General features: G+C 47.0%; 1 protein-coding gene across 1 annotated transcript in view; it reads left to right on the plus strand.

Annotated features, from left to right (window-relative positions):
• The window catches only part of KCNH4 (potassium voltage-gated channel subfamily H member 4), a 976,843-nt gene that overhangs the window by 496,845 nt on the left and 454,362 nt on the right, over nt 1-25,636 (plus strand). Inside the window, exon 4 of the mRNA XM_069634470.1 lies at nt 20,160-20,287. Coding sequence (XP_069490571.1) covers nt 20,160-20,287 — 128 coding nt within the window. The remainder of the gene's footprint in view (nt 1-20,159; nt 20,288-25,636) is intronic.

A 25,636-nucleotide genomic window follows, 5' to 3' on the forward strand; every position in this document is an offset into this window, starting at 1 on the left:
GAAAAACAATTTCATGAAGAAGATATAAGAAGCTATGCTGAACCGATATGAAAAAACCTTAAGAATGGCTCTGTAACTGAAGTACTAATAGAAACATGTACTCTATGATGCAGTACTCATAAATGAAGTGACTCACTGGTCAATAACTGTAAATATGCTGAAATGCAAGGTAGAAAGAATGCATAGAAGCTTGTTTATGAGAGGTATATTTGCAACATTTAGGACGACAATTAGAAGAAGATGGACGACGGCTTATGTTAATCAACCCAGCTACCTCAAAATATGAGCCCAGGATCTTAAAGTGAAAAGATGATGAAGAAGCTGTTTTCCCTTGCAAAATAGAGGAGTACATTGTCTTGGAACCAAGGATGCTATTTAGAGAGATGGAGGAAAAGCACAAAGGGAGTCTAACAAACAGACCATGTGCAAGGACATATTTCCCAAAGATTAGGAGGAACAAGAACATTTAAGAACGTCAAATATTGTACATTAAAAGGGCATGACGTTTATATGGGATAGAGTGAGCAAGTTTCTAAAGGCCAAGAGGTGCAACAGCACCCAGCAAAATTGAATCAAATAGTGTTAAATGCACTGCCGATATGGACAGTTTCATGGTCTTGTAACACGTGATGAAGAGGTCACAAACAAGGGTTATTCATTAAGTCTGAAGCTAAGATAGTGGTGTGCCTACACTCCCTTGAATGTCCCAAGACGTTTCAGACTGGCAAGGTGGGTCTTCAAACAGAAGAGACTGGCATGAGGCCTAACGCTGTGAGAGGGTAGACTAATTGGGAAAACAAGGAGAGAGCTGACATATCTCCAAGCACCTGGCTTTCATTTTATGTACGTGCTGCGAGCAAGCTGAATGTCCAAGGTTGGATTTGGGTTGCCAACCAATCAGAAAAGCCTGCCAAGCACATTTATATACAATGTTGCAAAATATTATTCTGCTGCCATATTATCTGCTATAATGTGTATATTACACCACGTGTATAGAAGTAGCTCAGGCTGTGTCTCACAGACAAGAGACCACCAATGAGGGATTAACACGCATATTATCTATATGTAGACATGCTCCCCTAATCCAGTCCCACCCCACGAAAGGTTTTACAGTTTGCCACATAGGATGACATTGTAGATGACGTATCTAGCATTACATAAACTGAGCATAAACAAGAAGACATGATTCGATTGGATCAGTGTTTATTCGTCGTTCTTTACTACTTTGAGATTAAAGAAGTATTTTACAATCTCCTTTGAGTCTGTCTGGTTATTTGGTCTGAGATATGTTATTGATAATTCCATCTAGCACACAGATGCTTCAAGCTGCTAGAGCACACAATGTTATCTCTAACCACGATGGAGTTCTGGAGTGCCAATTGCTGGTTCCTTTAAAGTACCAGAAAACAATCCTAGTTGTAGCGCACGTCCAGATAGGAGTCCTCTGTCTCCCCAATGCAAACTCTAGAGTTGCCAAACTCTGCTCCGGCCACATCTCTACTTTATCCTTTAGTTACCATCCTCATCAATTTACCGTCCCTCTCCACCTCTTTGTTTTCTCAGTTGTTTGATGTACAGTACCCCAGCACCTATCCCATTCCCTCTCCCTTCTGCACTTGCACATTCTGAACACTCACTCACAAGGCATAGTAGTTTAAGCCCCCAACCCCCACCGTATTTAATATTTTTGTATGTATTTTAATTGTTTCTCATCCCTTGCACCCTCCCTGTTGCCCTGTGGGCGCTTTGAAATAGTATTTACTTCCTGTATACGCGCCTAACAAGCGAACAATAAATACATTGTGAAAGGAATGTGCACGCAACATTGTGATCAGATATAAACTGTCCCCCATTTCCACTGGAACCATTTCCTGTTATCTTTTCCTGACCCTGTTCCATGCCCCACAATTCAAATCGGTTGTATTGCAATGTATCCCATTAAAAACACCAGATAATAAATAAATGATGAGGGATCATGGGAGTTGCTCACTGAAATTAGAATGTCTTCAAGAGATATAGGAGAGAGAAAATACCAAGGACCTCATTGAAACTTTGGCAGTGTTGTTAAGAGGTAGTGGTAACAGGATTATCTCACCATTGGCACAGCCAAATGCAGAGTTCTGATAGGGGCAGATACTCTCCGCTAGCGCATCTCCTCTTTTGCACCAACTAAAGGAGCAGCCCAGTGCACAAAAGGCATCTGAGTGAGCGCATCTTTGACGCGCACCCTCAGATGCCCTTTTCCCTCCCTTTGCACATTTGCACAAATAAGGGAGCGTTTATGCACATTAAAAAGTGCATCTCGAATTCATAAATGGGATGCGCTTTACAATGCTGTGAAATGAGGGTCTTCGCGCGGCACTGGTGAAACAGGTCATTTTCGACACTGTCATGATCGATTTTTAAGTTACCCATGGCTGTCACACTTGCATTTCCTTCCCCTAAACAGGGATCGACATTTTATTTTACTCTGGCATTTCACTGAAACAGGAAAGGCACTCCCTGCAACCACATGGTTGCTGCCAGCCTGTCATACATTAGTGTCCCGAATGCGCTCCAAACACTAATGTATGCAAGGGTAATAGGCAGGCCATCATTGTGCCACAGTCCAACCCCTCCTGAATTGCGCAGTTCAACTTTGAGAGTAAGGTGACCTGCAAATTTCAGAAATTAGCACAAATGAAAGGAGCGCATTCTCTTGTAATACTTGCGTATGGGCGCGCGATGAATAAAATATCATATCATATCTCTGCGCTCCTTTCCTTTGCCCTAATTTTTGAGAATCTGTCCTATAAAATCTATCTGGTTTTGTGTAGAGGAATTTTCCTCCACACACAACCATTACCAAGGACCTCATTACATGTTTGGCAGTGTGGGGAAAAAAGTGGTGGTAATTACGTTACTGCCACCTTTTTGGAGTGGCGGATTCACCTACAACCTGTTGCTGGAGATAACTCCGGAACTTTACCTCTAAAAATCGACGTATCGCAATTGCAGTAATTCCGCCAGCTGTAAATCTGCCAAAAATACCCATGGAGTCCTGTGGACTCCAGAAATGGGGAGTTACCACCACTTGTAATCCTGCGGTAACTGCACGGGGACCAAGTGGCAGTAACGGTAATCGAGATGGGCCGTCATTTGGCAGAATTACTGCAAAATTACCACCAAACTTGTAATTAAGACCCAAACGTGGTAATCACTCATTCCCGTGGAGTCAAATGGAACTCCAAAATGAGGAATAAGCAATGGTCCTCATGCCTCGAAACCAGTCGCACCCATGCCCTTACAGCATGTGGAACTGGTCTGCGGTTAGTAGTATTTTCCAGAGAAATACACTCAAACTTTAAATTAGGCCACAGATATCCGATGTGAGAAGCTCTGAAAATAGTGTAATAATTCAATTTTGTCACAACTGTTTTAGAATGCGGTATTGAAAAGCAAACACAACGGTTCAGTTGGTTTTTATTGACTTGTTTAGATGCAGCCACGAGCAAGGTTTGTTTTCTGCATGTAACTGGTTTACTGTTCCAGAAGCTCACTCTTAATTTCAACCACCACTAATTCTCCCCTTTGGGTAAAAGGAACTGGCACCTTCCTGCGGCCAGTGCTTTATGGGCAAATACTGGCAATCTGGGATGCCGGCAAGTAATTATTGTCTCGGGAAGGGTCACGATAGGCTGCAAGGCAAACTACCCCTGTCAGACAGATGGAAACCAAAAGAAATGCAAATATTCCCTTCATGAAGTAAGGTGAAAGGCTTGGATGACAAGGGAAAAGGCAAGAGGAGCTTCACTTTCCCCTCCATTTTTTTTTAAAATTCCAACCACGAAGCGGTAGAAAAATGAACACTTTCCAAGAGATGACCGCGGGGGGTACATTGACGTCCCCGCCCAATCTGTTCCTATAACCCCCCTGAGAAGCTTAAGAACTGGGCTACCTTGATGGATGAAATTCTTTTTCTGACAGGCCTGGCATAGCTTGACTCTAAAGGAGGGAGTGGGGTGGTAATAGGAGCAAGTAGAGAAAGCACACAGAAGAACGCTCTCCAAAAGCCCCCCACCGAAACCAGATAGATGGAGCGGAACACGGATGAGATGGAGCGAGGCACGCCAGGTCTGTTCTGTAACCTGCACGCATGCGTGAGAGGCTGATTAGATGCCCCTCTGCACACCTTTGGAGCTAGAGGGCTACACCTCTAGAAACATACACAAGTTATAGAGCTTTATACATATATATATATTATATATTATATACGTTTGATTCGAGTAACGGATTTGACCAACATTTTGAAAGTGATTAAGGACTCGCGGCCTCCTCTCCCCCCAGACTGCAGAGGTTCATAAAGATTTGTTAAAAAATAAAAAAGTTGGGAGGCCACCAGGGGGCGCAGGCAAGATGGCTGCCTGAACTTCAAGCTCCCCACATGGCCCCAGGAAACAAGCCAGGAAACATGCCCTAAAGTGCCACAAGCCCCTATTATTAGCGAAATTCACGAAGGAGACCTGGCGAGGAACGTGTGGGAGGTGGAGCAGTCTTCCAGGGTGCCCCCGTTCCCTTGCTGGTAGCAAGTAGGCTGCGGTCCTCCCCCTAGCCCAGGCGCCTCCGCAGCAGCTCCGAGCCGCGAACTGCGTGGCGGCCGGCCGCGCCAAAGGGAGGAGGAGCCGGATCCCTTATCCGCGCTGGCTTGTATTGGGAGTGGGGCCCGGCATACCGTAGCGTGGCTGAGTCCCCCCCCCCGTGGACCCGCTAGACCTGCGGAGATCTTTGCCAACGGCCCTCTCTTCACCCCTCCGCCGCCGGAGCCAAGCGGCATGCAGCCATCAGAACGAGGGAGACGGATGTAGAAGTGCCCGAGGCAGTCTACCGTGCGACGCAACAATCGAGGCACTCGGGGGGCCGTGTTCCATCCGCCCCCCACCACCTCATGCACCGCGGACATAATCCGGCCCGGGCCGACGCTGGAGCACGCCTGGGCCCCTCCTCTGAGGCCTGCTTTTCTGCATTTCCACACCATTTTACGGAGCACCAATCTAGGCACCCAGGGGGCCATGTTCCCCCGGCCCCCCACTACCTTCAGCACCACGGTACATCCTGGCCCAGGCCGACGCGGGAGCGCGCCTCGGCCCCTCCCCCTGAGGCCTGCATCTCCGCATTTCCACACCATCACAATGGCAATGGGTGCCCACCCTGAACAGCCCCCTACTGAGCAATATCATGAGGCAGGTGAGCCCACGACAACACTGAGGTCTTTTCTTGGCCGCGCGCCTGTGCCCCCCCATCTTTTCCCATTCAGTGGCCAGAGCGGGGCCCACATGGGGAGTTCGCACTATAAGCGTTGGGGCTCCAGATTCCTCACCCCACGCCGCAAAGTCACACCAGGCCCCCCGCAGCAAGAAGCTTACTCGCGACACCCTGCCTCACGTATGGGGCGGGGCCCCACCCATCCGCCTTATTGAAGCCACTCCAAGTGAGGAACTGCGATACTGTCTGCCTAGGGGGCCCACTTTATGCCCACACACCTGCCAGCAGCCCCCTGCAATTAACAACTAACACTGGGGGTTGCGCAGGAGACCACATGGCACCACCACCCCCCTCACTACATCAAGGGGGCACAGGGAAGCAGAGCAGGCTGAGCCTACCCTCGGAGGGGGACACCCAATACCAAGCTTTGAATCATCAACCAGGGCCCACTCAGACCCCCCGGGAGGGACATCTAAGAACATTCAGGTACTCCATCGACCCAGGGCCGTGACGGGGGTGAATGTGCTCTTGGCGAGACCAAAGCGGTGGGCCACTAAACAGGTCTCAGAGACTGACACACAGCTTGATCACCTGAAGATAACCCAAGGATTTGGGTAAATTAACGGCACAAGCGTCTCTGGGTCCTGGGAGGACACTAGGGGGCCCCCCGAGAGGTTCCCGTACCCCGAGGCGGCTGAAATCCCATGAGCTGGAGAGAAACTCTTGCCAAGTATCAGTTCACCCCAAGACACCCCAAAATGGAGACCGGTCCCACCGCCACGCGGACCCCAGACATGAATACCATGTAGAGTAATATCCAAATGATCCATGAGGAGATCAGAGGTATGAGGACAGATATGGGCGCCAAATTAGCCGACCTCACGGCCCAGGTCTCCACGCTAGAAGACTGAATGGAAGGAGTTGAGCACAACCAGGCATCAACGGACCTCCTCGAAATACAAATGGAAACCAGATTCAAGGAGCTGCAGTGCCAGGAGGAAGATCTCCGGCTCAAGGTTAACGATATGGAAAACCACGAGAGGAGGAATAACTTGAGGATCTTCGGCCTGGAGGAGACGGAAGTAGAGACCCAAACGGGACTGGAAAGCAAAGTTCAAGACATCATCAGGATCGTCCTGGGGTCAGACTCTGGTGAGACACTCCTGCTGGACAGGGTCCATCATGTGGGCGGGGGGGGCAAGGGCCCACGGTGAGTGCTAGCGAGATTCCATTATTATAGGGACAAGGCCAGGTTGTTGGAGAGGGCGAGAACCTTACAAGACATTCAATATGGGAACTCGAGGGTGACCATATATCAAGACCTCTCAGCCCTCACACTCCAGATGAGGAAGAAATGCGGATCCATCACCAGATGGCTACAAGAGAAAGGGGTTCGCTACCGCTGGGGACATCCATTCTACTTGGCGTTCGAATGGCAGGGTCAGAGATACCAGCTAGTTACGGAAGTGGACATCCAGAGGGCCACAGATGACCTCACGGGAGATCTTGCGGGAACATCAAGAGACCAAAACGGAGCCGACAGGGATCACAACCATGCCTCTCAGGGCCCAGATCTCTCCCAAGGGAAGCTAAAAGTTAAGGGCTCATGCAAATTTCAGAAAACCAGACACCCCCCCCCAACGGACCAGGGAGGCCCCACATGATCATACATACAGCATTCAAGGATTAATCACCACGGCGAGATCCAACTCATGATCCTTTGCGGCTCTCAGCAATCTGAGGACAGCGTTGGGCTCCATATGTTTTTTCTGCGGTTGGCGGATTTCTGTTCAAATGATCGAGGTCAAAGTTGAAAGGTTGCCTATCCAGAGGCTGTTTTGTGGTTTTACAGAGTGACACTCGACAACTTGCCCTTGAGAAATGGCGGGATTTTGTGGCCCTGCGCCACGGCATGTGCCACGAGGGCTAAGCGGAGTGGACCACATGCCAAGGTCGGGGGAAAATGAGCGGAGGGGGCGCCATTGCTGGGTCCCCAACCCCAGCAAAGAGGGGCTAACACCTAGTAGGCATGGGCATGATGGAAAGTGGCATACCGACACTTTCCCGGGGCCAGGCTAGCAACCCTGGTGGTTCGTTGCTCGCTTCAACCCCACCTGGGAAGTCGACGACGAACGCCCTACAAAATGGGTAAGGGTGACAGAAGGGGGAGGGGGGGAGTTCTTGTCAGGGTTAAGGGGAAAGGGGAAATCCAGCTTGAGCCATTGATATTTGTTCCACAACGGGTTCTACATAGCAAACACTCAAAGGGGTTTAAAGAGCACAAAACAAAAAACGATAATGATTGAAGGGAAAATAGGCATGTTGAATGTTAAGGGCATTAACTCCCAAAACAAAAGGTCCCTAACAAATAATGTGTTTCGCAAACAATGCCTAATGGTTCTTTTCCTGCAGGAAACACATTACAAACAAGGGAAGGAGTCGAAAATAAAGGAGAAAGAGATTGGTAGTAACTATTGGGCCTCTCACAGGAGTTCCAAGAAGGAAGGGGTGGGCATTCTCCTGAGCAGGGTGTTCCATCTAACGGGTTTAGAAACCAAAAGGGGTTTCGGAGGACGATTCTTGGGTGTTAAGGGTACCTGCGAGGGGGAGTGCATCACTTTGGCCACTCTATACGCACCCAACTCGGGCCAGGTGCGTTTCCTCACTGAGATCTTTAGCGTAATGGACAAATGGGCAGAGGGTGCCACGATACTCGGTGGGGACCTCAACCTCATAATGGACCCCCATCTGGACTGGTGGTTGGCGAAGGGGTGAGCACCCAAGGGAATCTCCAAAGGTAACCTGGCCATGCAGACCCTACTGAGGGAACACTATTGGGTCGACGTATGGCGCAAAGCACACCCGGGCCAGGGTGGATACATCTTTTTCTCACCCCCGCATTGCACCTACACTAGGATTGACCTCTTGTTGGTTTCCGAGTAGGGGAATGGGGAGGTTGAACAACCGAAGGTAGGAGCGATAACATGGTCAGACCATGAACTACTCACAGCCAATTGGTCACTGCCCGTCTTCCCGAGATCTTCCTGATGGCGATGTAATGACACACTCCTTAGAGACTCCATATTCCGGGATTTCATGAAGAAAGAAATCATAGCCTATTTTGAGACGAACGACAATGGGGAGACTGACATGGCCGTGATATGGGAGGCGGCAAAGGCCACTTGCAGGGGCGCAAGCGGTAAAGGGGCCTAATTGAGAATAAGATCCGAACAGAACTGGGTGGTCTGCGAGCCAGGCTGGGCCTCCCGGGGTAGACCGCAGGGCTCTCCCAGAGGAGATGCAGGGTAAAAGACAAGAGCTCCACACGGTCCTCATAGGTGAGGTCATCAAGAAGATGAGGTACAGCAAGCAACGGTGTTATGAACGGGTAGATAGGTTGGGGACCCTTCTGGTACAAAGGGCTTGAGGATGTAAGGTGGAGAGGGCGATCATCCACGTCAGGGACGGGGAGGGTAAGATCCGTGGAGGCCGGGAGGAAATAGCAGAGTGTTTTGCTGACTATTTTAGCAAACTTTATTCCAGACAGGAGGGCGAATCATTGGAAGACATCCGGATTCACCTGACAGATCACCCCCTGCCCAGGCTGTCTGACCCTGAGCTCGTGGCCCTGGAGGGGGAGATATCGGAGGAGGAGGTGGAGGGTGCCATTAAGAGATTAAAGGCGGGAAAGGCCCCAGGGGTAGATGGTTACATGGCAGACTTTTACCAGCAGACCCAATCTGTTTTGGTGAAGCCACTGGCCAAATTGTTTAACCAGATCAGAAACCGAGATTTGATTCCACCGACGTTCCTACAGGCCCTGATCACCGTAATACCCAAACCAGGCAAGGACCAGACAGAGTGCGGGTCATACAGACCCATCTCGCTCTTAAATCTAGACGCCAATATCTTTGCCAGAATCCTGGCCTCCAGATTGGAAGGCTGCCTCCCCCGCTTAATACACCCGACCAGGCGGGATTCGTCCTAAATAGATAGGGCTCTGATAATATGCGGAAAACACTCCACGTGCTCAGTTCCAGGGTGGTCCGCGAGGACGGTGCACTGTTGCTGGCCCTCGACGCAGAGAAGGCCTTCGACAGGGTCAGCTGGGCTTTCATGGGGGAGGTCTTCTCGACTCTGGGGATGGGTCCGAGGTGGCTTGGTTGGATGTCGGCGCTTTACTCCTCTCCCTCGGCTAGAGTGGTCGCAAACGGGACAGAGTCGAGAGTATTCCCCCTCGAGCGAGGTACACGACAGGGATGCCCACTATCCCCTTTAATCTATGCACTGGTGATGGAACCATGGGCAATCTCCGTCCGCAACGATGAGGCCATCAGGGGGGTACAAATAGGAGACACACAATGCAAAATTTGCCTCTTTGCGGACGACGCACTACTCTACATTACAAGGCCATCCCAGACGGTCCCTAGGATGCTACAAGGTCTGTCGAGCTACGGGGAATTATCAGGGTGCAAGGTTAACCTTGAGAAATCGATAGCGTTCATAGGAGGAGATCTACCTATCAGATCCAGAGGTAACTTATGTGAGTGGGCTCCCCTTCAGACTACGGGAGGATGGGTTTCAATACCTGGTGGTCCAGGTGACGCGTGACCCCGAGAGCTTATTTCCAGGTAACTTTACCCCCCTTTGGTCTGCAATTAGAAAGGACATAGAGAGATGGGCAAGGTCGGGACTCTCCTGGATGGCACGCCTCAATCTTATAAACATGGTAATCCTCCCCAAGTTCTTATTTCTCTTCCAAATGCTCCCTGTACAGATCCCCAAGACATTCTTTATGGAAATAAAGCAAGTTCTTCTAAACTTTCACTGGTCAGGTAAAAAACATAGGCTCTCCTACGAAGTATTGACCAGGCCAAAGGAAGATTGTGGGGTGGGATACCCCTACCTGGAAACGTACCATAGAGCTTCCCAGTTGAGGGTTTTGATCGACCACTTCGCCCCAGGTACAGAAAAACAATGGGTGGCCATGAACAACAGGGTCCTTGCACCTGTTACAGTTGAGGAATGGCTCTGGGTCCCGAGAAAAACATCCCTAAAAGGGTTCTGAACCACCCAGTCCTAAAAGTGCTGTGGTCCCTATGGAAGGAGGGAGAATACTACCGCTGGCTCACAACCTGGCCTTCTCCACTGAGTTGCACCTGGGCCCCCCCTTTCATAGACAAAATAGCAGAGCCAGCTGCATACCAAAAATGGTTTGAGGCCGGCCTCAGTAGGACCGGCCATCTCTGGGTAGGGGGCTCATTCCTACCCCTAAGAGACTTGGAGGAGGCTCTGGGAATCGGTACCCTGTCCCCCTTCCACTACCTCCAACTCAAGGGAGTCCTCACTGAACCATCTTGGGGGGATACCCTCAGGAGAGACCTTACAGACTTTGAGAAACTCCTCCTCTCCACCCGGAGCTCTAGGGGGGTGATATCTTGCCTCTACAAACACTTTCTGCTCTCGGCTCAAGGGATCGACCACCAGCACGCACACAATGGGGAAGGGACCTAGGGGAGGAAATTGATGATGAATGGTGGTCAGAAATGTGCAGGCGGGCCAATCGCTCTACGGCCTCGCTCCAATATCGCCGCCAGGCCCTCAAGGTATTACACCGATGGCACGACTCCACGCAGAGGATTGCTAGAATGAGGCCAGGATATGACCCACATTGCTGGAAGTGTAGGACGGCGAGGGGGATTACATCCACATGTGGTGGGGGTGTCCAGTGGTCCAAAAAGTTCTGGGAAGAGGTGCTATCCTGGATTAAGAGGGTTGACGGGGTTGGGGGGTTGCCTTGCCCCTGGCTCCTCCTCTTTGGAATCGACACTGGGGACGGTCAATAGGGTACCCAAGACCACATGTTACAGGTTATGTTGGTAGCGGCTAGGTGCTGTCTAGCACAGAAATGGAAGAGCCCCGGAATGCCGGGGGGAAAATAAATGGGTCACTAAAGTACGGGCCATTTACGATATGGAATTACTTACGCATCTGATTGATGAGTCCAAGTCCAATATCGAAGAAATATGGCTCCCTTTCTTTGAAAAATATGGGCGCCCTGCCTAGTGAGACACATCCATACTGGGGGATCTTCCCCCAGAAGCGACAGGCCGCCGCCCACTGAACTAACTGAGAGCTGCCTAAAGCTTGGCCCAAGACTTTGGCGTGCTGAGTGACACATCGTAATAACACAGCTATGCTCTTCAAGAACCCGTTAAGCAAACGAGAACTCGAACTGGAGGTGGGTGGGGGGAGGGAAAGGGGGGTGTGTTATAATTGGTTCTATGTTAACCCATGTTTAATTATCCTCTGCAATGTTATAACGCAAAAATTTATAAAATATGATTTTCAAAAAAAAAAAAGTTATTAAGACAAAACATTTTTTTTCTCCAAAAGCGCACCTTCTTCCCATTCATTATTCCATAGACAAACAAGGTCACATTTTGCCAAAGCACGCAGCCCAAACAGCTGGACGGATTTGGACCAGGCCCAAAGCAATTTGGGCATGACGCGTTGACTCACGATTGATGCATGGTTTGGGGTTATTCCATGCAGTATTTATTTAAATATTTGAAGTAGAAGGGGGTGCCACTTTCTCAAAAATCGATAGCTATATCTCGGGATTCACCCGAAACTGGGATTTTTAAGAAATTAACCGACCGCCCTCTTGTTTTTCTCTCGATGCGAGAGATATATGAGGGTACAGCCGAGGATATGGGAAAATGAAAAAAAGCTATTTGCAGTTCACAAAACATGCAAATGCCATCAGGTTAGAGGTGGGGTGGGAGGCTAGAGGGCATCACGTGAAATTTGGGAGTTGGGGGGGTCTAGGGACTGAGTTTGCAACACAAAACTTTCTGTAGCCTCGAATAGCCGACATCTCAAAGCAAACTGCATCACAGAAACAGCGTGTGTTGTGGGGGGAAAGGGAGAGAGTAGGGCAGGTGAGGAGGCCTTCTCGGGAGTGGGGGGAGCTGGCACAGATGGTGAGGGCCTCGGGGGAGGCAGGAAAGCATATTCTTTTCCGGCCTTTTTGCCGATATTCATGGCTATATTCCAGGCTGTAAAGGACTACGGATAGGCGAGGGTATGCACAGTTCAGTACACACAGTGTTTTAAAAAATATATATATCTTTACAGCTATAGTGACGTTGGGGGTAAACAAACACTGGCCATGTCCTTTGACACGATTGCCATCCAGTAACCAGGACAGATGCTACTTAGCTTCAAAGTGAGATAGGGGCCAGCCTCCTCAAACCATGTTGTCCGATAGATGAACCAAACCTACAAGACCACTTAGAGAAACGGGATGGCTCTTTCCTTCTATTTTCTATTTTCTTTTTCTATATGCTTGTAACGCGCTGAAAGCCCCCAGGAAACCTTGCTTTGAAGCTAAGCAGGGTCAGACCCGTTTTGAAGCTAAACTGGGTCAATCCCGGTTACTGCATGGATCGGCGACCGAATGCGCATCTGAATTATTTTATATTTTTAAACCATTGAACTCAGAGACCATTTTATGCTGCATTGCATTCTGGTATTTGTAGTCTCGCAGTCAATAATAATTTTTTACAGCAACAGTGGGTTTCCCATCCCGGCAGCACCATAAGGCCATGTTGCCTAATAAATGAGCCCACCTTACAAAACCACTTACAGAAACATGGCCTAATTGGGCTGGATCCTTCCTCGCAGGGTCGGTCCCGGTTACTGCATGGATGGGAGATAGTCCTGAATGCCATGTGTTTTCTTAGTTTTAAATATTTCATAACACATGGCATCCACATAATTCTTTTAAAAACCATGCTACTGTCATACCGTGAACGTTTTGCACTTGGATACTATTTGTTTGCCTTTTGCTGAATTGCATTCTGGTAGTTGTAGTCTCTCAGTCACGATGAGAGGAATAATGCCACAATTGTACACTTTTTGCCTAACATAGTTCTAAAAGGATTTATATATTTGAGTGACACTATGGTATGTATACTTTTCAAGTTAGCTTTCTAAAGCAGAGTATTGTTGAAAGCCAGACATGGGGGTGAGAAGAGGAAATGATGAGAGGGCAAGGAAGTCATGAGCATTTTCCCACAATGCGGCAAGACAGTTTGCAATCCTGGATACCGGTGCTGTTATTTTCCACTGATTGTGGCTGCTTTTCAGGGCACAAGTAAAGGACACATGTGGGTGGACAGCGTAACATTTTTTCAAAGGGCGGACGCAACTTTTTTTTTTTTGGGTTGGCAAGCTTGCTCAAGTCTTTGGCTACCCAAATTTTACTCAGGTTGTCATGTTCCCAATGCAGACGCTTACCCACAAGACCACAAGCACTTGGTTCATATTGGGATTTTGTTTTCCAGGGAATATTTCAGGACAGATTGCTGAGTTTAAAATGTGAGCACCATTTATAATTTGCCAGCATGTGTATTGGAACATTTCCTCTCTCAGGCTATTTTTCTGGTGTTCATTACCTTGTTTAAAAGTTCAATGCTAGTTTCTCTTGCACACTTGATTTCTAAGGAGAAGGTCAATTGAACTACATTTGTATATTTGACTTTAAGATATATGTTCACTTACTGTACGTATATTCATGGGTGCCAGCTTTTAATTTTCCCTATGGGTGCAGAAGGTACCTGGGCATATGGTATTCTTGTAGCGGGTCATTTTTTTCCCATTTCTCTGCTGCTTAAATGTGGTTAGTTGGGGTCCTCATCACAACTGTCACAATGAGATCAGCCATTAAACAAGTGGCTTGGAGCATGCTGCTTAACCAAAGAGTGTGGTCCATGGCAAATATTTAATCTCACTGCGCATTGCCTAAAAACATTGTGCGTTCTCAAAGCCTGCAATCTTTTATACATAACAATACCACTGTCAAAACAGGACCAAATCATTTTGTGATTGATGAACGTCTGAGCGGTGAGTTGCAATTGTTTTAATAATATAGATTAGCCGTGCCCATCAGCCATGGCCAAAGGCCATGGCAAGTGGTCTGGTAGCATTTTAAAATGGATAGTGGGCACGGCCAAAGGTCCTGCCCACTGACCATGACCGAAGACCATGCTAGTGGTCTGAAAGCATTCTAGAAATCTATGGAATAACAAAACCCTTGAAATTCAAGTAAAAAACTTTAGTTGCAGGGAAGTTAAGGTGAGCAGGACACTGTGGCTGGTTAGTTTATATAATATACAGTGGGCACGACCAAAGGCCATCACTTATTGCATTTTATTATTTTAAAATATACAGTGGGCATGCCAAAAGATGGACGAACTGCTTAAGGTCAAAGGCCATGGCTAGTGGCGCATTTATTTGTTAGAATATATAGTGGGCACAGCCAAAGATTGTGGCCACTGTCCAGTCGTGTGCTAAAGTCCATGGCTAGTGCCTGATCAGTCTATATAATATACAGTGGACAAGGTTAAAAGCTGTATCTGCCGGTAAAGGCCAAAATCTATGGTTGTTAGCCTGTTAGTGTTTTAAAATATTCAGTGCACATCGCTGAAGGTTGTGAACACTGTCCACAACTGAAGGCTATGACTGGTACCCATTCATGTGTTAAAATATATTTGGCCATTCACACTGACCATGGCTGAAGGCCAGGCTTAATACCAGTTACTGTTGTAATGTAATTAGTGACGTCATCAGTGATGTGATCTGTGATGTCATCATTGTGGTCATAGGCTGCTCAACAGGGGGCGCAAAGTTAAGGTTGATTAAGCTGAATCGCAGGGGTTTTGTTGTGTTAAGTTCTCACCTTAATGCACATGCAACTAAAGATTTTTCCTTGAATATATTACAGGGCCCGCGATTGCAGCTCTGTAGTTATGGTCAAGTTGCTCAACCCATAGGAAGAGTACTTTTTGGGTGGCTTATAACTTTGCCCCCGGACGAATCTTCGAAGTTTGGTGCGGTTTCATCCGGGGGGGGGGGCAGAGTTATAAGGGGGTCCCAAAATGTGTGGAAATCCTCATAGAAGCAATAGAAAATAAATGTTGCTCATGCCCAACAGCCGAAACTGCTGGACGGTTTTCGCCAAATTTGCACTAGGACCGGCAGCTTGGTCCGATAGCTTGCTTTGGTTAATTTGGTATAAATCCATCCAGTCGTTCTTTAAAAAAAGGACAAAAAGTAGGTAAAATAATAGTGATATCTGGGTCCGATCCGTGGACTCACTTCCCGATTTGGTGCGCGGACACCCCTCTGGACCAATCAAGGCCCAGCGTGATGTCCGCAGACATCGGACGTGCCTGCTGATTGGATGGTGAAAAACAGGATCTATGTTATAATCCTGCATTTTAAAGCCCAAACACAAAAAAGACTGATGTTTTGGGCCGTTTTTATGCAGGCTTTAAAATGCAGCATTATTAGATAGAACCCCCCTCCTTCCCCACCCTCTCCAGCTCATTCTTTCATAAATCCGGGGGTTTAACCCCGCCTTTACCCACCCAACGCCCACTTCCCACATCTAAACACGCATTCTCCCCACACATGCTCATACAAACACATACAAGCACACATGCACACAGACATACAGTTTCAAACTTACTTGTCACTCCTGCGTCAAGTCCGCTGGGTCACACAAACCTGCCAGCTCCTGCGCGCACTGGTGTGCACCAGTGGCTTGACAGGCCGATTAAGAAAGACTGCTCCGTGCAGTCACAAAGCGGCCTTTCTAAATAGGTCTTTTTTCCATTCGGAAAAATTAAAAGGGTCTTTTGACCTAGAACTGAAAAACTTGAGCTATGTCAGATATTTTGAAACGGTCGCCATGTTGGATTCACGGACAGCCGCTGATGTCCACAGACATCGCTGTAAAAACATATTAAAAACATAAAATTGAACTTGTCAAACTAATGAAACCATCTCTGGGCGGTGAGGGGTGGTGAGGATGGGATGGGATATGGCGATAAAAAGCCAAAACAAAGTGTTTTTTTCATCTCCGATGTACACGAACAGTCTGGATGTGCGGGGACATCCAGGCCTATTTCTGAATTACAGGGTTGGTGAAAAGCAGTTTTTGGTGCTGTTTTGCCAAAATGGAGCAAAATTAGAGGGGGGTCCCAAAATATTTGAGAGACTTATAAATTTGGTGCCATTTGACGAATCTGCACACACGTTTGCAAAAAGATTTTAGACCCAGATTTGAATGTTCTTGCAAGGTTTGGTGGGATTTTGTCCAGAGGAGGCAAAATTAGAGGGGGGTCTCAATATTTTTAGATGACTTATCACTTTGTTGCCGTTTCACGAATGTGTACAACATTTTTCAGACATATTATTGACACAACCGTCAATGTTTGTACAAAGTCTGAATGGATTTTGGTAAGTGGGGCCTACGTTATATAACTATTTTAAGTACGAAGATTTAGACACTTCACAAAAAATAAAACATGGACAGATTTGCAGCAAACTCGTGCCAGGAGATTTGGCAAGGACCTGAAAGCATGGTTTTGCAAATATGTCCGTGTTTTATTTTTTGAAAAGTGTCAGAATGTAGGTGCACAAAATAGTGATATTACTTTCATGACTGAGGTATATAGCCTGTGGCCATGGGCAGTGGGCAGATTGTCCTCTTTGTGATGTCATCTTTGATGTCCTGGGTGTTAGTCTTAGTGCACGGTGGTGGCGTGAGTTATGGTTGTTTAGCTTACCATAAATGGCGAATTTCTGGGGGGTTTCGGTTTTACTTGTTTTATGGTTTAACTTGTAAGCATAATGCCCCTTTAACAAAGTTTTTTCACTGAATTTCATAGCTTTTTTTTATTAGTGCAACTTAACTACAACGTCCCTTTAACAGAGATTTTCACTGAATTTCATAGGTTTTTATTAGTGCAAATTAACCATAACATCCCTTTAACAATGTTTTTCTGTGAAAATATATATATTTATATTAGAATAGCATTGTTTTAATGTTGTATAGAATGTGTGTGTATGTGTTTGTGTGTATTTTGTTTTATGGTTCTATGTCCCTACATAGACAGTTCATTTATCGATTCGTTTTTTGGCAGCAGTTTTTTGCAGAAAAGAATCATCAAAATGTTATGTTTTATATTGGGGTTTCCTCCCTTGAACTCCCCTTCCCCATTTGATACTTCCTATTCCCTACACCCTTACCCCTTATATCCACTTATCCCCCCCCAAACACCCCATATTTTTCTATGAGTTTTGTTCAGCAAAGAACTGTCGGCAAAACACTCATCGAAAAATGAACTGTCGATGTAACAACGTTGTACTCCGCTTTATATAGCACAAACCTAGCTATCAGAAGATCTCTATACAATCGTGGGGTGCGTAACAAGTAGGAGGACATGGGTTGACAGTTGACCCCCTCACCCTCTTCGCTAGTGTAGTGGGGGGTTGAAGAAAGGTCAATGCAGGAGTGAGGTAATTTAGTGCTATCATCAGTGGGTCAGACAGTGGTGTTGCCCAGTAGGTCTTGCCAAGGCACACATTGAAGAGCAGTGCCTCAATTTCTTTCTGAATTAAAGGAGAGTGGGTGTTGTTCTGCTTGCAACTAGGATCCTGTTGAACTTCAGTTCCATTTATCTCATATATATTTGTGAAAGTGTATTTGTATGTTCAGGGTTGGCTCCAGCCCCATAACAGTTGGTGGGCTGACATTTTGACCCATGTTCGGCATACCAGCCTGGGTGTACTGGCGATAGTGAAATTTCACCAACCCCACCCATTCGCCCTGCACAGGGTGGTGTTCCGCCCTGTGCTATCAGTATAGGTGATTTCAGGAGATTGACGATTATGCTATGGTTGGCTCCAGCCTCAAAACAGTCGGCAGGCTGACATTTTGGCCCGAGGTCGGCATACCAGCCTGGGGTGTACTGGCGATAGTGAAATCTGACCAACCCCACCTATTCGCCCTGGACAGGGCCTGGTCCGGCCCAATGCTATCAGTATAGGCGATTTTGGGATTTTGCCAAGGCGATTTTTCAAAAATAGCAAGTTATGACACAATAAAACATACACAGGGCTATAGCAGACCCCCACGTGCATATCAGCTATAGACCCGTGCAACGCCGGGTGGTACCACTAGTAATTGTTATAATAGGTCCAAGACACACAAAGTCTCATGGGATATATTGTAATTTTCTTGTGCTTCATAGGGATTTCAAATATAGATTTAAAATGTAACGGAATTACATTAGGGTGACGCGATCTCGTACCATTGTGACATCCTAACTACTCCTCTGAGTCTCCAAAAGAAACTACCCACCCATGTTTAGAGGTGGGGGAGAAAATGGCCAATTCTGGTCCGTGAGATAATTAGGTGATTCCTGGGGAATTTCGTCTAATGTGCCAATTTTGCCTTCAGAGCAGAATTGGCCGGTAGGGGCTTTTTCACGTACAAAATTTCTTTTCTGCAAAATTTCGATTTCAAAAAACGAAATTTTGGGTGAGAGAGGGTATTTGTTTGCATTTTTAACGACATTTCATTTTTGTGGGTGTTACGGCCACACAAAAACAGAATTTTGGCAAAAAACGGCATTTATGCAGAAAAAGAAAACCTGCCAAAAGGGCGGCAAAAAAGGTGGAAAATCGCTGTGTTGGAGGAATGGTATTGTTGGCGAATTTCGCCAATTCCATTTTCGCCAGCAGGATTTTTTCGCTTACCCCTACCCATATTCATTATAATGTGAGAGGTGGGGTGATAGCATGGGACCTGTCACCTTTTCCTATCCCTAATGTATCATATTTTCCTTAACACATTCGAAAGGTAGGAATGGAAAAAATAGGTTCACCAGCAATAAAGTGACTGACAACCACAAATCGCAAGGCCAACACAAATGGCAGTCGGGCGCTATGCAAGAACACTTTACATTGCAATGGTCTTCAGAAGTAGCCCCAGAGGGCGCCATTTTGGTACAATTTGTTGCATATGGTGCAATTTAAAGCCAATTATATTAGTTATTGGTGAAAGTATCAGCTTCAGCTACACTGTGCAATAACCCATCCAACTGAGCCACAATGCACTGACCCACAAAGCTGGCACACACTAACCGGTTGGGTGGTAGCCCAATGGATCCTGCAATGTTAGCCATGTATATAAATATAATGACGTGGAGACCAGTGATGGGTCCCAATATCTGCTCAGATCTTCGCAGCCTCCACTTTTCAACTGTTGAAAGCCCGCCATGCCTGCCAAGTGAAAACCAGTGCAACACCAAATGCACATCTTGATCTCCCAAGTGCAGTGCCCCCGGCACATCTAGTGCATTATGTCATTTGAGTGACTTCCAAATATTGCCATGGGGTCTTGGATCAAGGTGCAGATCTGGACTCTCAAACCCGGGCCATCCATGATCTGTCCACCCATGATCAGTCCATCCATGATCTGTCCACCCATGATCAGTCCACCCATGATCAGTCCATCCATGATCAGTCCACCCATGATCAGTCCATCCATGATCTGTCCATCCATGATCTGTCCACCCAGGATCTGTCCTTCCATGATCTGTCCACACATGATCAGTCCACCCATGATCAGTCCATCCATGATCTGTCCACCCATGATCAGTCCACCCATGATCAGTCCATCCATGATCTGTCCATCCATGATCTGTCCACCCAGGATCTGTCCACACATGATCTGTCCACACATGATCAGTCCACCCATGATCTCTCCACCCATGATCTGTCCACCCATTATCACTCCACCCATGATCTGTCCACCCATGATCTGTCCACCCATGATCTGTCCACCCATGATCAGTCCATCCATGATCTGCCCATCCATGATCATTAATTCTTCATTACTCTACTGCATAGCCATGTTGGAATCCAGCCGATGTGTCCGCCCCGGCTGTGCATGTGTGTCTCCATGCTTTGCCATGTGATGAGGTGCTTGAGGTAAATCAGCACGTTGTCGTCTTACTTTTTTTACTCATTAAATGTTTCTCTCTTTCTCTCCCTTCAAGAAAAGAACAAAAGCAAAAAGAATGGAAACTCTAACTTCAGCGCGGCACGAAGGCAGAGTCGTACGGTGCTGTATCACCTGACCAGTCAGGTGTCCAGGAAGAGCAAGCGAGAAGTCAAGATTGATAACGTAAGAAGGTGCACCTACCCCTGTCCCTTCAGCGTGGCCCACAATCCTCATTATGCCCCGTTCCTCAAGCTCTTCCTCTGCACTGTGAATGATGAGTGTCCTTCGCAAGATCTAACTTAAGCGTTTGGTTCAGTTACTATTGTTCTAGTTCTTTGTTCTCAAGTCCTCTGTTTATTCTTCTTACTCTACCATCACACCTTCTCTTTTACCGCATTGTCATTTCTCGAACCTTCACTCCTCTACTTCATCCCGTAAATCTGCTACTTGGATTCTTTGTGATTGTTGTCTCTTTCCCAACATGCCTGTCTGGTTCTTCCTTTAACCCTCCACTTCTGATTCCATTCTTCTAGCTCTGCCTCCCTTCCTCTTCCTCTGCTCCTATATTTCTCCCCATACTTCTCCATCTTCCTCCGATTCTCACTTACAGCAGTGAAGGTGCAACGCTGAAGGTTACATTTTCCGCTGCATCTGTTGATTTTGGGCCTCATTAGCAGAATGGCGGTGGGGTAAAAACAGTGGTAATGTTACCACTGCATTACCGCCGCATTACCACAACACTGTAGTACAACTTTGGCAGAGGTTGAGAAAAAACCTCAAGCTAAATGCCTGAGATAAATCCACCACCTTTTCACCAATAAACGGCCAAATCGGTGGAATTACTGCCAGCGAAATTACCACCAGTGGTAATTCCACCGAAATCCCAATGGAATCCTATGACCTCCATAAATAGGGACTAACACCACCATACTACCACTTGTAATCTGGCAGAAATTCTGCGAGACCTAGTGGTGGTAACAGTTATAAAGTTTGGCGGTATTCCCTGCTGGAATACCGCCAAATCTGTAATAAGGCCCTTTGATCCTTATCCCCTTACGCCTCACCTTTTATTTGTCGATGCTGCTTCCACACCCAGTGGCACATATCTGGTAATCCACACTCAGACGCACACTTGTCATCATATCCACCCTAGATATGCTTACCTATCAAGCAACTGGCCTTACCACCACTAGTACCACAACTACAGTTTTACCATTAATAATGTTCCTCCTAACACTGCTAGTACTAGCAATACTACTACTGTTGGTAATGCTAACAATGCTGCTAGTACGTTCAGCAATAGTAATAGCGCTACTACTGGTAGCAGTACTGTTCCTACTGCCAGTACTAGTACTGCTATTTCTACTAGTAGTTTAAGTGCTACTACTAGTAGTAATACTGCCACTATGATTAATACTACTTCTGACACAGATATCTGCACTGATACTGTCAATACTACTATTATTGCCAGTAGTAAAACCTCTAATGTTGTTAGTTGTAATACGAATGCTACCAGTGCAATGGCTACTGACAGAACTGCTGTTAGTACAAATGTAAATTGTACTGGTAGGATTACTGCTGTTAGTAGTACTACAACCACTACTATTATCAGTACTTTTACTACTAGAAGTAGTATAACTACTACTACCAGTTGTAGTAGTACTGATAGTATTAGTGGTACTGGGTTTTGTTTCGAGTTTGTTGTTGTGCTACTTGTAGTACTCCTATGACTGTCACTACCACTGGTAACACCACTGCAAGCATTGCTACTACAACTACTGTTAGCATTAGTACTATGGGTGGTGCTGGCCCTACTACTACTACTGCTTGTAGTACTAGCGCTGCCAGTGCATCGGGTGACTGGGTTGAAAATGCCCCTTTGCTGCTTTAAATAGTGGATCTGTAGACTGCGCTCCCCCTCCCTCCCTGGTGTCACTTTCAATGAAGGGATCACAGGAAGCCCACATAATGGAGGACAACCTAAGGAACACACTTGCTTACAGACATGTTCAGAGTTTAGAAGGCCAAACATTAATAGCAAAGAACAACATTTTTTATTCTAAAAAAAAATAATTCTTCCCTTTTAAAATGTTGCCTCTTTTTGGCTTGTACTTGGATTCCTGGACCAATTGTGGCTTCTGTCGTCTACTGTAAATGTAGAGCGTTCTGTTTCCCTGGAGGTAAGCTATGGGGCATATTCATTAATAGGATCAGATCATGGGTATAAAGTTCAAGAGCTCAGGAACTGAAATGAAATCATATCCCCTTGATGCTTGGGATGTTAGGGCCTGGTGCATCGCCATTATATTTAGGCATTCCCAAAATGTCTTAAAGCAGGGTTCTTCAACTCCAGGCTTCAAGGGCCGGATCCATATCAGGCTTTCAGCAGACCCCTCATTAATATGCATGAGAAACATTTGCATACAATGATTATAAATGTATGCAAATGTTTCCTCATGAATATTAATGAATAGATATCCTGAAAACCTGTCAGGATCCAGGCCCTCAAGGCTTGGAGTTGGACAACCCTGTGTTAAAGGGTATTCCTGTGAGCTACAAGGCCTTTCCACAAGCATCCCTGGTTTAAACCCAGGCAGATTCCCATATAACAACCTTTCCTGTCACGTGGCGTTTGTTTGAAGTTGTTCTAGGAAAAGTTAGTAGACCGCATTATAAGTGTGCTGGTGCAGTAATAATGTGGTAATAACATGCTGGCATTACCGCATACCGGCACGTTACTGCACCGGCACACCAAGTTTGCAGGTAGGGTGGTGGATTTACCTCCAGCTCTGAGCAGGCGGTACATCCGCCACCCTAATGGCAAATAACTGCCGGTATTACTGGCCCAGTAATACCGGTGCTGGTAATACTGTCAGAGCCACCCATGGAGTCCTATGGGACTTCATGGAATGGGGATTTACCAGCATTTTTGCCACTTGGAATCTAACATAAATCCGGCAGACCAAGTTCGTAAACGGTATTATAGTTTGCTGGTATATACCGGCAAGCATGTAATGAGGCCCTGAATCTTCTATGAAGATGGTGACGTAGCTTAGTGACTGCAGCACCCACTGCAAAGATCTGGGTGTAAAACTCGGATCACAGATTTTAATCCTTGTGTCACCAACACATGGCCCGATTCATAGAATCCATCACAGAAGCAGCGCTAACGCCACACGCCCAAAAGGAGCATGCGCCAAGCGTGCACCAGCCTTGGTGCCAGCAATTCTGCGGCACGCGTATTCATGGATTTCCCGAGGCATCAGTAGCCGTAGCGCAATGAACAGCAAGCAGCACCAATAACGCCCCGGGCGCAGGAAAAAGCCAGTGAAATGTCAAATACGGCGCAAGGCCCCGTGCCATCCATGGCCCAGCACACAGCCCCGCTCCATCATTATCGCGTGAAAAATCGGAGTGTACCCAGCTCGCACCAACCAAATCGTGTGGAAAGGGCCACACGTACACCTGCGAATCGCGTACACCGGTCGCGCCAACCAAATCGCGTGTCAAGGGCCATGTGTACCCCCGCAAAATTGCATACTCCACTCACGCCAGCCAAATCGCGTGTAAAGGGGCGCGCATACCCCCGCGAAATCGCGTACCCCGACGTGCCAGCCAAATCACGTGGAAACGACTGCGCGTACCCCCGCAAATTCACACATCCTGACTGCACCAGCCAAATCGCATGGAAAGGGCCACGTGTATCCCCGCAAATTTGTGTATCCCGCTCACGCCAGCCAAAACACGTGGAAAGGGCCATGCGTGCTGCCTAAGTCACATGCTTTTGGCGGGTGTAACCCTCCAGGGAATCAGTTCACTCACCCGCCAAGCCCTTTTCTATCTATTCACTTCAGTGGACTCACACCTGCCAAAAACATTGTGTATTTTCATCGGCCCTTTGGACTCGAAAGGTCGAATGGTAGCCTTGCAGAACCAGTATGAAAGCAGAGGACATTCCCTGTTGCATCGCCTTGTACTGTTTGGGATCCATCTTTACTGGCTCGTCTACAGAACAGAGTCTCTACAATAAAGAACCATGGGAGCTCTGTGATTCAAGAGGATCAGGGAGGGATATTCTGCCTGACAAGTGTTTTTGACTGGCTAATCGGAGCCCCGATTAGAACTCATACTCATGATTGGCTGATCGCCTTGTGTTCACTTCTCAACCTTGAAAAGTGCCTGACGGGGGATTCTACATGGGACCCAGAGCCGGCATTAGGGCAGGGCGGGCCGGGCGTCCGGTCAAGGTGCCATTAGTCCCCACGACACCAGCTCGGGGAAGTCTTTCCAGGGCTACCCTCAGCTGTCCTGGTTGGAGAAGTGTGCAAATAACAAGGGGGGTCATGGGAGACTCTCTGCCAGACATGAGTCCTGGTTACAAGAGCCTTACCCAGAGTCTTTAGCTCACTATCTTTCACAGAGGAGAATAATCCTAAACATATCAGTCTTTGTGCTGCCCTGCCACAGTCCAGCACCGAAATGCTAGGCAATTCTCCTCTGAACAAGAGTACCACAGCAACCCCAGACACGTGTTTCGGTCTGGTTGAACCTCATCAGTAGGGTGTAGCTGTGCCTCTCTAAGAATAGTGAGCAAGGGGTCCACATCTGGATTCCCCTAGTAACTGAGGGTGAGAGGCACAGCTAAAGACTCTGTGTAAGGCTCTTGTAACCAGGACTCATGTCTGACAGAGAGTCTCCCAGGACCCCCCTTGTTATTTGCATATTTCAAGTAACTTTGGGTCTCACCCTCAGTTACTAGGGGAATCCAGACGTGGACCCCTTGCTACTATTCTTAGAGAGGCACAGCTACACCCTACATATTATTGCAATGAAAGCTGTTGACTCCCAAAGTATAATGTTTTCAGACTTTCGCAAAATGGAATCCGTTCACTTTTTTTTAGTTTGTAATTTTACAATGTTCTCCTAATAAATTGGACTGAAGGGCTGCAGACAATTTAATTCATCGAAACTCTGATAAAACATGCAAGGCCTGCTTTTTGCTCCACACTGGCCCCCGCACTCTTAAAACCACTATATCCTTGGGAGCCGACATGGCCTGGTTATGCATATTGCAGGACATACCATCAAAATTCAAACCTTGTTAAATCCCGGGGTATGACCCTGGACGCTACTCTTTCTATTTTATTTATTTATTTATTTATTTATTTATTTATTTCTAAAGCGCCAAAGCCCGAAGGCATCAAGCCACTACAGGAACGTGGCAACATTTGTCCCCACAGATCAATCAAGTGCTTAAGAATTCAAACTGTTACCATAGGCTGATCCCCCAAATCAGGTCCTTGCTTTCAGAAAAAATTGTGCAGCCATTGCTACGGCCATTATTGACGCAAGCAATGGCTGTTGCAATACGTTATATGCAGGTGTCCCAGATTATATTATCCAGCCGCTGCAGGTTTTGCAGAATACTGCAGCCAAGACTGTAACTCATACTCTGTGACAGTTCCACATTTCGCCTGTGTTAAGAAAGCCACAGTGGCTATCCCTAAAAAGCATGACTGATTTAAACTCCTG

The sequence above is a fragment of the Ambystoma mexicanum genome, chromosome 13 (genome assembly GCF_040938575.1).
Source record: "Ambystoma mexicanum isolate Mex_15411 chromosome 13, UKY_AmexF1_1, whole genome shotgun sequence".
Classification (NCBI taxonomy): domain Eukaryota; kingdom Metazoa; phylum Chordata; class Amphibia; order Caudata; family Ambystomatidae; genus Ambystoma; species Ambystoma mexicanum.